Source organism: Entelurus aequoreus, linkage group LG23 (assembly GCF_033978785.1).
Source record: "Entelurus aequoreus isolate RoL-2023_Sb linkage group LG23, RoL_Eaeq_v1.1, whole genome shotgun sequence".
Classification (NCBI taxonomy): Eukaryota; Metazoa; Chordata; class Actinopteri; order Syngnathiformes; family Syngnathidae; genus Entelurus; species Entelurus aequoreus.
The window spans coordinates 42,462,378-42,477,605 of NC_084753.1; the positions used below are offsets into that span (position 1 = coordinate 42,462,378).

The 15,228-nt window shown below is 37.0% G+C and overlaps 1 protein-coding gene across 1 annotated transcript in view; it reads right to left on the minus strand.

Annotated features, from left to right (window-relative positions):
- LOC133641139 (pantothenate kinase 3-like) overlaps positions 1-14,864 on the minus strand; it is a 28,394-nt gene extending 13,530 nt beyond the window's left edge. Inside the window, exons 1-4 of the mRNA XM_062035024.1 lie at positions 14,552-14,864; positions 10,097-10,449; positions 3,836-4,089; positions 3,601-3,777 (exon numbers count right to left, since the gene is read on the minus strand). Coding sequence (XP_061891008.1) covers positions 3,601-3,777; positions 3,836-4,089; positions 10,097-10,449; positions 14,552-14,744 — 977 coding nt within the window. The 5' untranslated portion in view covers positions 14,745-14,864. The remainder of the gene's footprint in view (positions 1-3,600; positions 3,778-3,835; positions 4,090-10,096; positions 10,450-14,551) is intronic.
- Between the last annotated feature and the right edge of the window lie 364 nt (positions 14,865-15,228).

Genomic DNA, 15,228 nt, shown 5'->3' on the forward strand with positions numbered 1-15,228 from the left:
TACTTTTTGGTAAATGGATTTAAACCGGTTTAATTTTGATTTATTTTTTACAAAAGGGACAAGCGGTAGAAAATGGATGGTTGGATTGGGCGTTTTTTTTGTTATAATATCCACCAAATTCAATGAGCGGGGTGTGTTGTGTGTGACCATGTTTGTTGAAATTTTGGGCTGGTGGATTTTTTTTCTCCTGCACCATGACTAGGGAGGGTTGTTTGGATTGGGTCATATAAGTCAATACTGTACACAATAATATCCACAAAGTTCGATTTGACCAATATAAAAAACAATATGACCAATATAAAACCTATATTATGATACTTTTTGGTAAATGGATTTAAACCGGTTTAATTTTCATTTATTTTTTATAGAGGGACAAGCGGTAGTAAATGGATGGATTGAGCGTTTTTTTGTTATAATACCCACAAAATTCAATGAGCAGGGTGTGTTGTGTGTGACCATGTTTGTTGAAATTTTGAACTGGTGGATTTTTTTTTCCTGCACCATGACTAAGGAGGGTTGTTTGGATTGGGTCATATAAGTCAATACTGTACACAATAATATCCACAAAGTTCAATTTGACCAATTTAAAACCTATATTGTGATACTTTTTGGTAAATGGATTTAAACCGGTTTAATTTTCATTTATTTTTTACAAAAGGGACAAGCGGTAGAAAATGGATGGTTGGATTGGGCGTTTTTTTTTTGTTATAATATCCACCAAATTCAATGAGCAGGATGTGTTGTGTGTGACCATGTTTGTTGAAATTTTGGGCTGGTGGATTTTTTTTTCTGTACCATGACTAGGGAGGGTTGTTTGGATTAGGTCATATAAGTCAATACTGTACACAATAATATCCACAAAGTTCGATTTGACCAATATAAAAGACAATATGACCAATATAAAACCTATATTGTGATACTTTTTGGTAAATGGATTTAAACCGGTTTAATTTTCATTTATTTTTTATAGGGGGACAAGCGGTAGAAAATGGATGGATTGAGCGTTTTTTTGTTATAATATCCACCAAATTCAATGAGCAGGATGTGTTGTGTGTGACCATGTTTGTTGAAATTTTGAACTGGTGGATTTTTTTTTTCCTGCCCCATGACTAGGGAGGGTTGTTTGGATTGGGTCATATAAGTCAATACTGTACACAATAGTATCCACAAAGTTCAATTTGACCAATTTAAAACCTATATTGTGATACTTTTTGGTAAATGGATTCAAACCGGTTTAATTTTGATTTATTTTTTACAAAAGGGACAAGCGGTAGAAAATGGATGGTTGGATTGGGCGTTTTTTTGTTATAATATCCACCAAATTCAATGAGCAGGATGTGTTGTGTGTGACCATGTTTCTTGAAATTTTGAACTGGTGGATTTTTTTTTCCTGCACCATGACTAGGGAGGGTTGTTTGGATTGGGTCATATAAGTAAATACTGTACACAATAATATCCACAAAGTTCCATTTGACCAATTCAAAACCTATATTGTGATACTTTTTGGTAAATGGATTTAAACCGGTTTAATTTTGATTTATTTTTTACAAAAGGGACAAGCGGTAGAAAATGGATGGATGGATTGAGCGTTTTTTTGTTATAATATCCACCAAATTCAATGAGCAGGGTGTGTTGTGTGTGACCATGTTTGTTGAAATTTTGGGCTGGTGGATTTTTTTTCTCCTGCACCATGACTAGGGAGGGTTGTTTGGATTGGGTCATATAAGTCAATACTGTACACAATAATATCCACAAAGTTCGATTTGACCAATATAAAAAACAATATGACCAATATAAAACCTATATTATGATACTTTTTGGTAAATGGATTTAAACCGGTTTAATTTTCATTTATTTTTTATAGAGGGACAAGCGGTAGTAAATGGATGGATTGAGCGTTTTTTTGTTATAATACCCACAAAATTCAATGAGCAGGGTGTGTTGTGTGTGACCATGTTTGTTGAAATTTTGAACTGGTGGATTTTTTTTTCCTGCACCATGACTAAGGAGGGTTGTTTGGATTGGGTCATATAAGTCAATACTGTACACAATAATATCCACAAAGTTCAATTTGACCAATTTAAAACCTATATTGTGATACTTTTTGGTAAATGGATTTAAACCGGTTTAATTTTCATTTATTTTTTACAAAAGGGACAAGCGGTAGAAAATGGATGGTTGGATTGGGCGGTTTTTTTTTGTTATAATATCCACCAAATTCAATGAGCAGGATGTGTTGTGTGTGACCATGTTTGTTGAAATTTTGGGCTGGTGGATTTTTTTTTCTGTACCATGACTAGGGAGGGTTGTTTGGATTAGGTCATATAAGTCAATACTGTACACAATAATATCCACAAAGTTCGATTTGACCAATATAAAAGACAATATGACCAATATAAAACCTATATTGTGATACTTTTTGGTAAATGGATTTAAACCGGTTTAATTTTCATTTATTTTTTATAGGGGGACAAGCGGTAGAAAATGGATGGATTGAGCGTTTTTTTGTTATAATATCCACCAAATTCAATGAGCAGGATGTGTTGTGTGTGACCATGTTTGTTGAAATTTTGAACTGGTGGATTTTTTTTTTCCTGCCCCATGACTAGGGAGGGTTGTTTGGATTGGGTCATATAAGTCAATACTGTACACAATAGTATCCACAAAGTTCAATTTGACCAATTTAAAACCTATATTGTGATACTTTTTGGTAAATGGATTCAAACCGGTTTAATTTTGATTTATTTTTTACAAAAGGGACAAGCGGTAGAAAATGGATGGTTGGATTGGGCGTTTTTTTGTTATAATATCCACCAAATTCAATGAGCAGGATGTGTTGTGTGTGACCATGTTTCTTGAAATTTTGAACTGGTGGATTTTTTTTTCCTGCACCATGACTAGGGAGGGTTGTTTGGATTGGGTCATATAAGTAAATACTGTACACAATAATATCCACAAAGTTCCATTTGACCAATTCAAAACCTATATTGTGATACTTTTTGGTAAATGGATTTAAACCGGTTTAATTTTGATTTATTTTTTACAAAAGGGACAAGCGGTAGAAAATGGATGGATGGATTGAGCGTTTTTTTGTTATAATATCCACCAAATTCAATGAGCAGGGTGTGTTGTGTGTGACCATGTTTGTTGAAATTTCGAACTGGTGGATTTTTTTTCCCCCTGCACCATGACTAGGGAGGGTTGTTTGCATTGGGTCATATAAGTAAATACTGTACACAATAGTATCCACAAAGTTCAATTTGACCAATTTAAAACCTATATTGTGATACTTTTTGGTAAATGGATTTAAACCGGTTTAATTTTGATTTATTTTTTACAAAAGGGACAAGCGGTAGAAAATGGATGGATGGATTGAGCGTTTTTTTGTTATAATATCCACAAAATTCAATGAGCAGGATGTGTTGTGTGTGACCATGTTTGTTGAAATTTTGGGCTGGTGGATTTTTTTTTCTGCACCATGACTAGGGAGGGTTGTTTGGATCGGGTCATATAAGTAAATGCTCATTTTGACTTGCGTTACAAACAAAACTAATTGCTAAATGATGAAGATCTTGTCTTTAAATGGCGGCGAGAGCGTACCTGGAGGCCACCGCCCATCCTGGCAGTCCAAAGCGTTCGTAGTCTCCTCCGTAGATGTCCCGCACCAGCTTGTCCACGCGGGTGCTCTCGCCCTGCGACGCCATTTGCAGAGCTTCCTCAAAGGTGGAGCATCCCGTCAAGAGGCAGCACAGACCCAGGAAGGTTCCTCCCCCAAGGCTACGAAACAAAGCCAGCTTCACCTCTGCTCCCTGCACGTGGAGTCATGACCTGGTACCTGGTCCCGGTGACACGCTTGTAGTCGCTCTCAGAGTAGACGGCCAGGATGCTGACGCCGGAGCCGATGTTGACCAGCAGCAGGGGGTAAGGGTTCTCCAGGGTGTACGGCCTCTGGACGCAGCCCTCCGGCTCGGCGGGGTTCTCGAAGTAGTAGCACTCGGACGGGCCGCTGGACACCACCGCGTCGATGTAGAGCACGCCGCGGATCAGACAGTCCAGCTCGTCCAGCTTGCTGAGTTGCAGGTCGGCCATCTGAAGAAAATACATCTTCTTCACCTTATGAATGTTAGAATAATCATGTATATATTATCACACAACTTTATGCTTAAGGGCCCTTGCTGTACTTATTATCTATTATTAATCCAAAAGATTGCCAGCCGTCTCTATCAGTGTCGGCCTGCTGCCTGCCAAGGCAGAACATCGGGTACCCGGACGCAGACAAAGCAGAGGCGGGGCGATAGCACCAGCGTCAACACATTTGCCTTTGTGTATAATCATATATTGTGTCTAAGTGTTTGAACCTGACAATGAAACATTCCATGCATCACATCGAAGCTGCTACGCCCCCTGGTGGCTGTAAGCAAAATAGGACCAAGTTTAATAAGTGCAATGATTTTCGGTTTTTGACAAATGGTAACTGTTAGCATTTTTTTTAGCACATTTTTCAGACATACACCTCACAGTCAAATTTTTTGGTAGTTGGCAAATGCTTGCTGTTAGCATGTTAGCTTTTTAAACTAATTTCACAGGCATACACCTCAGAGTCTGATATTTTGGTACCTGACAGGTGCTGATTGTTAGCATGCTAAAATTAACATGCTAGCTTTTTTTTGGCAATTTTTTCAGAAGTCATATGTTGGTACTTGACGCATGCTAACTGTTAGCATGTTAGCTTTTTAAATCATTTCACAGGCATACACCTCAGAGTCTGATATTCTGGTGCTTGACAAATGCTAACTGTTAGCATTTTTTTTTTTTTTAGCAAATTTTACAGACATAAACCTCACAGTCATATTTTTTGGTAGTTGACAAATGCTTGCTGTTAGCATGTTAGCTTTTTAACTAATTTCACAGGCATACACCTCAGTCTGATATGTTGGTGCTTGACAGGTACTAACTGTTAGCATGCTAAAATAAACATGGTAGCTTTTTTTTGGGCAATTTTTCAGAAGTCATATGTTGGTATTTGACGCATGCTAACTGTAAGCATGTTAGCTTTTTAAATCATTTCACAGGCATACACCTCAGAGTCTGATATTCTGGTGCTTGACAAATGCTAACTGTTAGCATTTTTTTTTTAGCAAATTTTACAGACATTAACCTCACAGTCATATTTTTTGGAAGTTGGCAAATGCTTGCTGTTAGCATGTTAGCTTTTTAAACTAATTTCACAGGCATACACCCCAGAGCCTGATATTTTGGTGCTTGACAAATGCTAACTTTTAGCGTTTTTTTAGCAAATTTTTCAGACATAAACCTCACAGTCATATTTTTTGGAAGTTGGCAAATGCTTGCTGTTAGCATGTTAGCTTTTTAAACTAATTTCGCAGGCATACACCTCAGAGTATGATATTTTGGTACTTGACAGGTGCTGACTGTTAGCATGCTAAAATTAACATGCTAGCTTTTTTTTGGCAATTTTTTCAGAAGTCATATGTTGGTACTTGACGCATGCTAACTGTTAGCATGTTAGCTTTTTAAATCATTTCACAGGCATATACCTCAGAGTCTGATATTCTGGTGCTTGACAAATGCTAACTGTTAGCATTTATTTTTTTTAGCAAATTTTACAGACATAAACCTCAGTCATATTTTTTGGAAGTTGGCAAATGCTTGCTGTTAGCATGTTAGCTTTTTAAACTAATTTCACAGGCATACACCTCAGAGTCTGATATTTTGGTACTTGACAGGTGCTGACTGTTAGCATGGTAAAATTAACATGCTAGCTTTTTTTTGGCAATTTTTTCAGAAGTCATATGTTGGTACTTGACGCATGCTTACTGCTAGCATGTTAGCTTTTTAAATCAATTCACAGGCATACACCTCAGAGTCTGATATTTTGGTATTTGACAGGTGCTAAATGTTAGCATGCTTAAATTAACATGCTAATTTTTTGGGTGATTAGCGCATGCGATCTGTTAGCATGTTGACATTAGCATGCTAGCTTTTCAGCTAATTTCGCAGGTATACACCTCAATGTCTGACATTTTGGTACTCGACAGAGGCTATCTGTTAGCATGCTAGCTTTTTTTGGCAAATGTTTCAGACATACACCGCACAGTCATGTTTTGGCAACTGGCTAGGGCTTCCTGTTAGCTTTTTAAACAAATTTCGCAGGCAAACACCTCAGAGTCTGATATATTGGTACTTGAGAGAGGCTAACTGTTAGCATGCTAAAATTAACAGGCTAGCTTATATTTTGCAATTTTTTTCAGAAGTCAAATGTTGGTACTTGACGCATGCTAACTGTTAGCATGTTAGCTTTTTAAATCATTTCACAGGCATATACCTCAGAGTCTGATATTTTGGTGCTTGACAAATGCTAACTTTTAGCGTTTTTTTAGCAAATTTTTCAGACATACACCTCACAGTCATATTTTTTGGTAGTTGGCAAATGCTTGCTGTTAGCATGTTAGCTTTTTAAACTAATTTCACAGGCATACACCTCAGAGTCTGATATTTTGGTACTTGACAGGTGCTGACTGTTAGCATGCTAAAATTAACATGCTAGCTTTTTTTTGGCAATTTTTTCAGAAGTCATATGTTGGTCCTTGACGCATGCTTACTGTTAGCATGTTAGCTTTTTAAATCAATTCACAGGCATACACCTCAGAGTCTGATATTTTGGTACTTGACAGGTGCTAACTGTTAGCATGCTAACTTTTTTGGTGCCTAGCGCATGCTATCTGTTAACATGTTGACATTAGCATGCTAGCTTTTCAGCTAATTTCGCAGGTATACACCTCAATGTCGGACATTTTGGTACTTGACAGAGGCTATCTGTTAGCATGCTAGCTTCTTTGGCAAATGTTTCAGACATACACCGCACAGTCATGTTTTGCTAACTGGCTAAGGCTTACTGTTAGCTTTTTAAACTAATTTCGCAGGCAAACACCTCAGAGTCTGATATTTTGGTACTTGAGTGAGGCTAACTGTTAGCATGCTAAAATTAACATGCTAGCTTTTTTTTTGGCAATTTTTTCAGAAGTCATTTGTTGGTACTTGATGCATGCTAACTGTTAGCATGTTAGCTTTTTAAATCATTTTACAGGCATATACCTCAGAGTCTGATATTTTGGTGCTTGACAAATGCTAACTTTTAGCGTTTTTTTAGCAAATTTTTCAGACATACACCTCACAGTCATATTTTTTGGTAGTTGGCAAATGCTTGCTGTTAGCATGTTAGCTTTTTAAACTAATTTCACAGGCATACACCTCAGAGTCTGATATTTTGGTACTTGACAGGTGCTGACTGTTAGCATGCTAAAATTAACATGCTAGCTTTTTTTTGGCAATTTTTTCAGAAGTCATATGTTCGTACTTGACGCATGCTTACTGTTAGCATGTTAGCTTTTTAAATCATTTCACAGGCATATGCCTCAGAGTCTGATATTCTGGTGCTTGACAAATGCTAACTGTTAGCATTTATTTTTTTTTAGCAAATTTTACAGACATAAACCTCACAGTCATATTTTTTGGAAGTTGGCAAATGCTTGCTGTTAGCATGTTAGCTTTTTAAACTAATTTCACAGGCATACACCTCAGAGTATGATATTTTGGTACTTGACAGGTGCTGACTGTTAGCATGCTAAAATTAACATGCTAGGTTTTTTTTGGCAATTTTTTCAAAAGTCATATGTTGGTACTTGACGCATGCTTACTGTTAGCATGTTAGCTTTTTAAATCAATTCACAGGCATACACCTCAGAGTCTGATATTTTGGTACTTGACAGGTGCTGACTGTTAGCATGCTTAAATTAACATGCTAATTTTTTGGGTGCCTAGCGCATGCTATCTGTTAACATGTTGACATTAGCATGCTAGCTTTTCAGCTAATTTCGCGGGTATACACCTCAATGTCTGACATTTTGGTACTTGACAGAGGCTATCTGTTAGCATGCTAGCTTTTTTGGCAAATGTTTCCGACATACAGTCATACGCACAGTCATGTTTTGGCAACTGGCTAAGGCTTCCTGTTAGCTTTTTAAACTAATTTCGCAGGCAAACACCTCAGAGTCTGATATTTTGGTACTTGAGAGAGGCTAACTGTTAGCATGCTAAAATTAACATGCTAGCTTTTATTTTGGCAATTTTTTCAGAAGTCATATGTTGGTACTTGACGCATGCTAACTGTTAGCATGTTAGCTTTTTAAATCATTTCACAGGCATATACCTCAGAGTCTGATATTTTGGTGCTTGACAAATGCTAACTTTTAGCGTTTTTTTAGCAAAATTTTCAGACATAAACCTCAGTCATATTTTTTGGAAGTTGGCAAATGCTTGCTGTTAGCATGTTAGCTTTTTAAACTAATTTCGCAGGCATACACAGAGTATGATATTGTGGTACTTGACAGGTGCTGAATGTTAGCATGCTAAAATTAACATGCTAGCTTTTTTTTTGCAATTTTTTCAGAAGTCATATGTTGGTACTTGACGCATGCTTACTGTTAGCATGTTAGCTTTTTAAATAAATTCACAGGCATACACCTCAGAGTCTGATATTTTGGTACTTGACAGGTGCTAACTGTTAGCATGCTAATTTTTTTGGTGATTAGCGCATGCTATCTGTTAGCATGTTGACATTAGCATGCTAGCTTTTCAGCTAATTTCGCAGGTATACATTTCAATGTCTGAAATTTTGGTACTTGACAGAGGCTATCTGTTAGCATGCTAGCTTTTTTTGGCAAATGTTTCAGACATACACCGCACAGTCATGTTTTGGCAACTGGCTAAGGCTTCCTGTTAGCTTTTTAAACTAATTTCGCAGGCAAACACCTCAGAGTCTGGTATTTTGGTACTTGAGAGAGGCTAACTGTTAGCATGCTAAAATTAACATGCTAGCTTTTTTTTTGGCAATTTTTTCAGAAGTCATTTGTTGGTACTTGACGCATGCTAACTGTTAGCATGTTAGCTTTTTAAATCATTTCACAGGCATATACCTCAGAGTCTGATATTTTGGTGCTTGACAAATGCTAACTTTTAGCGTTTTTTTTAGCAAATTTTTCAGACAAAACCTCACAGTCATATTTTTTGGAAGTTGGCAAATGCTTGCTGTTAGCATGTTAGCTTTTTAAACTAATTTCACAGGCATACACCTCAGAATCTGATATTTTGGTACTTGACAGGTGCTGACTGTTAGCATGCTAAAATTAACATGCTAGCTTTTTTTTGGCAATTTTTTCAGAAGTCATATGTTGGTACTTGACGCATGTTAGCTTTTTAAATCAATTCACAGGCATACACCTCAGAGTGATATTTTGGTACCTTGAAGGTAGAAAAGCGCTATACAAGTATAACCCATTTATCATTTATTTATTTACTTGACAGGTGCTAACTGTTAGCATGCTTAAATTAACATGCTAATTTTTTTGGTGCCTAGCGCATGCTATCTGTTAACATGTTGACATTAGCATGCTAGCTTTTCAGCTAATTTCGCAGGTATACATTTCAATGTCTGACATTTTGGTACTTGACAGAGGCTATCTGTTAGCATGCTAAAATTAACATGTTAGCTTCTTTTGCAATTTTTTTCAGAAGTCAAATGTTGGTACTTGACGCATTCTAACTGTCAGCATGTTAGCTTTTTTTGTTGTTGATATTTTTGAATGTATATATAACAAAGTCATACATTGCGGTACTTGACACACGCTAACTGTTATATTTTGATGTTACCTACCGCTAGCTGACTGTTAGCATTTCGGTTCGGCATTGAATTTTCAGCATTAAAAATGCAAATTCTTATGAAATTGCATTTTGTAGCTATGTATTTGCGTTAAATGGTATTCATTGCTTTTTAAAAACATTCTGGGATGGATGGTTCTACGTAAATGTATTATGTTTTAATACATTTTATGTATAGTATTATTTTATTACCTGTGTTTAGTCCTTATCCGGATAATACACTTTTTGTTTTGTATTGATAAATAATTCCAATAGACCTCTTTAAGTGACATTAGCAAATGTATGGTTATAGTTGCATTGCAAGGACATTATCTTGCTGCAAAGCTAACCTTTTTTGTCCAAAAGAATAAACACAAACCGTGCGAAAGTCGGACTCAAACTTGTAGGCGCCCCCGCCGGTGGCACAGAGGCTGGTGTGCAGGCTGGAGAAGTGCTTGTTGCGGCCCATCTGCAGGAAGGCGGGCAGGTCCTGCGTGGGGAAGCGGATGAAGTGGAGGTTTCCCGTGCGGCCGCAGAGCGTCAGCTCCTGGAGCTCCAGGTGCACGTCCCTGATGCCCGTGGTGCCGTACGCCGTGTTGGACGTCAGGTAGCGGCGGATGCTCTTCAGGTTCTCCACCTCCTCCTGCTCCTCCTCCGCCGTGATGTCTTTGGGCTCGAAGTAGACCAGCTTGACCAGCGTGCCGCCGATGTCCATGCCAAACCAGGGGAAGGCTGCATTCACACGGATTACATTTCAGTCATAGGATGTTCTTGATGGAACCTCCGAGGGTCCACAGCGAGCCTTTTGTTGCATCTCATTAGCTGGCCGTGTTGGCGTTAGCACACTTTTTATGTCTTTTTACGCATTGAAATCACTAAGGACGCGCAATTCCAGGACGAGGAAAATCAGTTTTTACCTGAAAATCAGCTTTTACCTTGAACATCAGCTTTTACCTTGAACATCAGCTTTTGCCTTAAAAATTTGAAAATCAAAAGTTGATTTCCAAGGTAAACGCTGACTTTCAAGGTAAAAGCTGATTTTCAGGTTAAAAATGATTTTTAAGGTAAAAGCTGACTTTCAAGGTAAAAGCTGATTTTCAAGGTAAAAGCTGATTGTCAAGGCAATGGCTCTCAAGGCAAAAACTGATTTTCAAGGTAAAAGCTAATTTTGAAGATAAAAGCTGACTTTCAAGGTAAAAGCTGATTTTCAGGTGAAAGCTAATTTTCAAAGTAAAAGCTGACTTTCAAGGTAAAAGCGGACTTTCAAGGTAAATGCTGATTTTCAGGTGAAAACTTATTTTCAAGGAAAAAGCTGATTTTCAAGGCAAAAGCTGATTTTCAAGGTAAAAGCTAATTTTCAGGGTAAAAGGTAATTTTCAGGGTAAAAGCTCATTTTCAAGGTAAAAGCTGACTTTCAAGGCAAAAGCTGATTTTCAAGGCAATGGCGGATTTTCAAGTTAAAAGCTGATTTTCAAGGTAAAAGCTAATTTTCAAGGTACGAGCTTATTTTCAAGATAAAAGCTGATTTTCAGGTGAAAGCTAATTTTCAAGGTAAAAGCTGACTTTCAAGGTAAAAGCTGACTTTCAAGGTAAAAGCTGACTTTCAAGGTAAATGCTGACTTTCAAAGTAAATGCTGACTTTCAAGGTAAATGCTGATTTTCAGGTGAAAACTGATTTTCAAGGCAAAAGCTTATTTTCAAGGTAAAAGCTCATTTTCAAGGTACGAGCTAATTTTCAAGGTAAAAGCTGATTTTCAAGGCAATGGCTCTCAAGGCAAAAACTGATTTTCAAGGTAAAAGCTAATTTTCAAGATAAAAGCTGACTTTCAAGGTAAAAGCTGATTTTCAGGTGAAAGCTAATTTTCAAAGTAAAAACTGACTTTCAAAGTAAAAGCTGACTTTCAAAGTAAATGCTGACTTTCAAAGTAAATGCTGACTTTCAAGGTAAACGCTGATTTTCAAGGTAAATGCTGATTTTCAAAGTAAATGCTGACTTTCAAAGTAAATGCTGACTTTCAAGGTAAATGCTGATTTTCAGGTGAAAACTGATTTTCAAGGCAAAAGCTTATTTTCAAGGTAAAAGCTAATTTTCAGGGTAAAAGATCATTTTCAGGGTAAAAGCTGATTTTCAAGGTAAAAGCTGACTTTCAAGGCAAAAGCTGATTTTCAAGGCAATGGCGGATTTTCAAGTTAAAAGCTGATTTTCAGGGTAAAAGCTAATTTTCAAGGTACGAGCTTATTTATTAAGGTAAAAGCTAATTTTCAAGGCAATGGCTCTCAAGGCAAAAACAGATTTTCAAGGTAAAAGCAAATTTTCAAGGTAAAAGTAGATTTTCAGGTAAAAACTGATTTTCAAGGCAATGGCAGGTTTTCAAGGTAAAAGCTGATTTTCAAGGTAAAAAATACATTAAATTAGTCTTTCAACCTTAAAAAAATAATGATTTAATCCTTAAAAAATGCCATGAAATAGTCTTTTAACCCTTAAAACTCATAAATTACAGTATTTCAACCCTTAAAAATGCTATAAAATAGTATTTTAACTCTTAAAATGCCATAAAATACAATAATATAATTATTTAAAATGCCATATTAGTAATTACAATGTTTTAACCTTTAATGTTTTTTAAATTACAGTCTTTCAAATACAAATATAGAAAGCAAATACAAATATAGAAAAAACTACCGGCATCGGTAAATTTTAGATCCATAAAGCAAAGAAGAAAGTGAATGTTTATAACTGCACACATTTACATATGTATAAACTAGAGATGTCCGATAATATCTGCCTGCCGATATTATCGGCCGATATATGCGTTAAAATGTAATATCGGAAATTATCGGTATCGTTTTTTAAATTATCGGTATCGTTTTTTTTTAAATTAAATCAACATAAAAAACACAAGATACACTTACAATTAGTGCACCAACATAAACCTCCCTCCCCCCATTTACACTCATTCACACAAAAGGGTTGTTTCTTTCTGTTATTAATATTCTGCTTCCTACATTATATATCAATATATATCAATACAGTCTGCAAGGGATACAGTCCGTAAGCACACATGATTGTGCGTGCTGCTGCTCCACTAATAGTACTAACCTTTAACACAGGGGTCACCAACGCGGTGCCCGCGGGCACCAGGTAGCCCGCAAGGACCAGATGAGTAGCCCGCTGGCCTGTTCTAAAAATAGCTCAAATAGCAGCACTTACCAGTGAGCTGCCTCTATTTTTTTAATTATATTTATTTACTAGCAAGCTGGTCTCGCTTTGCTCGACATTTTTAATTGTAAGAGAGACAAAACTCAAATAGAATTTGAAAATCCAAGAAAATATTTTTAAGACTTGGTCTTCACTAACTGACAAAGAAACAGATAACAGATTTGGTGTCCAGTTCAAAGTGTGACATGATTTATTTAAAAATTTGAGAGTTGACTTTTGTATTTTACATGAGTTATTATTTGTACAAACATGGTGCAAAGTAATTCATGATTTGTTAAAAAAATGTTAGTGGCTAGCTGGTTAAAATGGGATATTGTGATTTCACAAGACTGTCTTAGAAGTGATCAAATATAAAAATAAAGTGTTGCATTTTGATATTTATCTGTTTCTATATATATTTATTGTGAGAAATCATTAAGATGATCAGTGTTTCCACAAAGATAAATATCATTAATTATTAATAATAACATAGAGTTACAGGCAAATTGACTATTTCTGGCAATTTATTGAAGTGTGTATCAAACTGGTAGCCCTTCGCATTAATCACTACCCAAGAAGTAGCTCTTGCTTTCAAAAACGTTGGTGACCCCTGCTTTAACAGTTAATTTTACAAATTTTCATTCATTACTAGTTTCTATGTAACTGTTTTTATATTGTTGTACTTTCTTTTTTATTCAAGAAAATGTTTTTAATTTATTTATCTTATTTTACTAATTTTTTTAAAAAGTACCTTATCTTCACCATACCTGGTTGTCCAAATTAGGCATAATAATGTGTTAATTCCACGACTGCATATATCGGTATCGGTTGATATCGGTATCGGTAATTAAAGAGTTGGACAATAATGGAATATCGGATATCGGCAAAAAGCCATTATCGGACATCCCTAGTATAAACATTTGTTTACTTTTGTATTATTTTTCTAATGAATTAAGTAAGGTTTATGACAACCTTTTTTTCCAAAACACAACATAGAATGTGAGATATAACAGGATAATGCGTACATTTATCATTTGTTTTCAAAGCGCTTACAAGAAAAAAAGTGGGACCCCATTTTTAAGACTTGATGGGGTCCCTGGGACCCCATTTTGAACATTCCACCAGACCTTCATAACTTACATTCAATATCCCTCTTCAAATCAAGACTCAAAACACACCTATTCCTGACTGCTTATTCATTGTAATCATATTTTCTTCTCTATCTTTGTTGTTGTTGTTTTTTATCCAATTTGATTTTATTGTTTTGATTTTGTACGGTGTCCTTGAGTGCCCAGAAAGGCGCCTTATAAATAAAATGTATTATTATTATTATTCCTAGCGCCAACACTGAGCATTAAGTGTCTGATAAAGCCAACATCCTCATCATCCTGACAAAAGTGTGCTAACGCCATCTTGTTGCCAGACAGGAGCTCCATCACGCCAATAAATACATTAAGCCATCATCGGCAGCCATTACTGCGCGCGTCGCTTACAAAGCCAACCCCCAGCAAATTAAAATATGTGCTACATTTTATTATTTCCTTTCACATCTCTAATGTCGCTGTCAAGTCCCGAGCTAACGTCTACCTAATAAAGAACAAAACAGTACTCCATTTCCCCGGGTGAGACACCTACGTGGCCTGCTCTTCTTCACCGTGTCGCTCTGAAGCCTCGGCGTCGCGTGGGAGACGTAGCCGGAGGAGGAGGCGCGTCCGTCGGCGTCGCTTCGGAGGCGGCCGGGCGCGGCTCCGTCGGAGCGCGGCCGCTTCGCGGGCGTCTCGTCCTGTTCGGCGGTGTCATCGTCGCACTGGTGGCCGTTGTACGCCATTTAAAGTGTCCAATTTACGACATAGAGGCGGGGTTGTTGTGTTTGGGCGGACACAGGAGGAGGCTAATTGCCGCGCTAACAAGCTACATTAGGCGAGGGGGGGGGTGGGGGGGGGGCGTTCTTCCTGTGGGCTCTTAAAGGTGGGCGGAGCCATCAGATGATTGAAGGCCCTGTCAACCAATCACAAGGCTAATCATATCTCGAGCCTTTGTTTGTTTGTTTAATAAACACAACACTTAACACAATATAGCCTTTCTAGTCATGCTTTAAAACATGAATGTTTCCAATTTTAGATCACACAATACACATCATTCTTTCCTTCCTCGCAATTTAATATCAACATTAAATAACCCAGCAGGGACAAGACTTTGATACAACCTTGAGTGTCCTTGAAAACTGACTCGTAAACAACGTTGCAAAATAGTTGCATTTGTAAATTGAGACGACGTCGATGTCTAACGTTGGATCCACGTTGTTGGTTGGG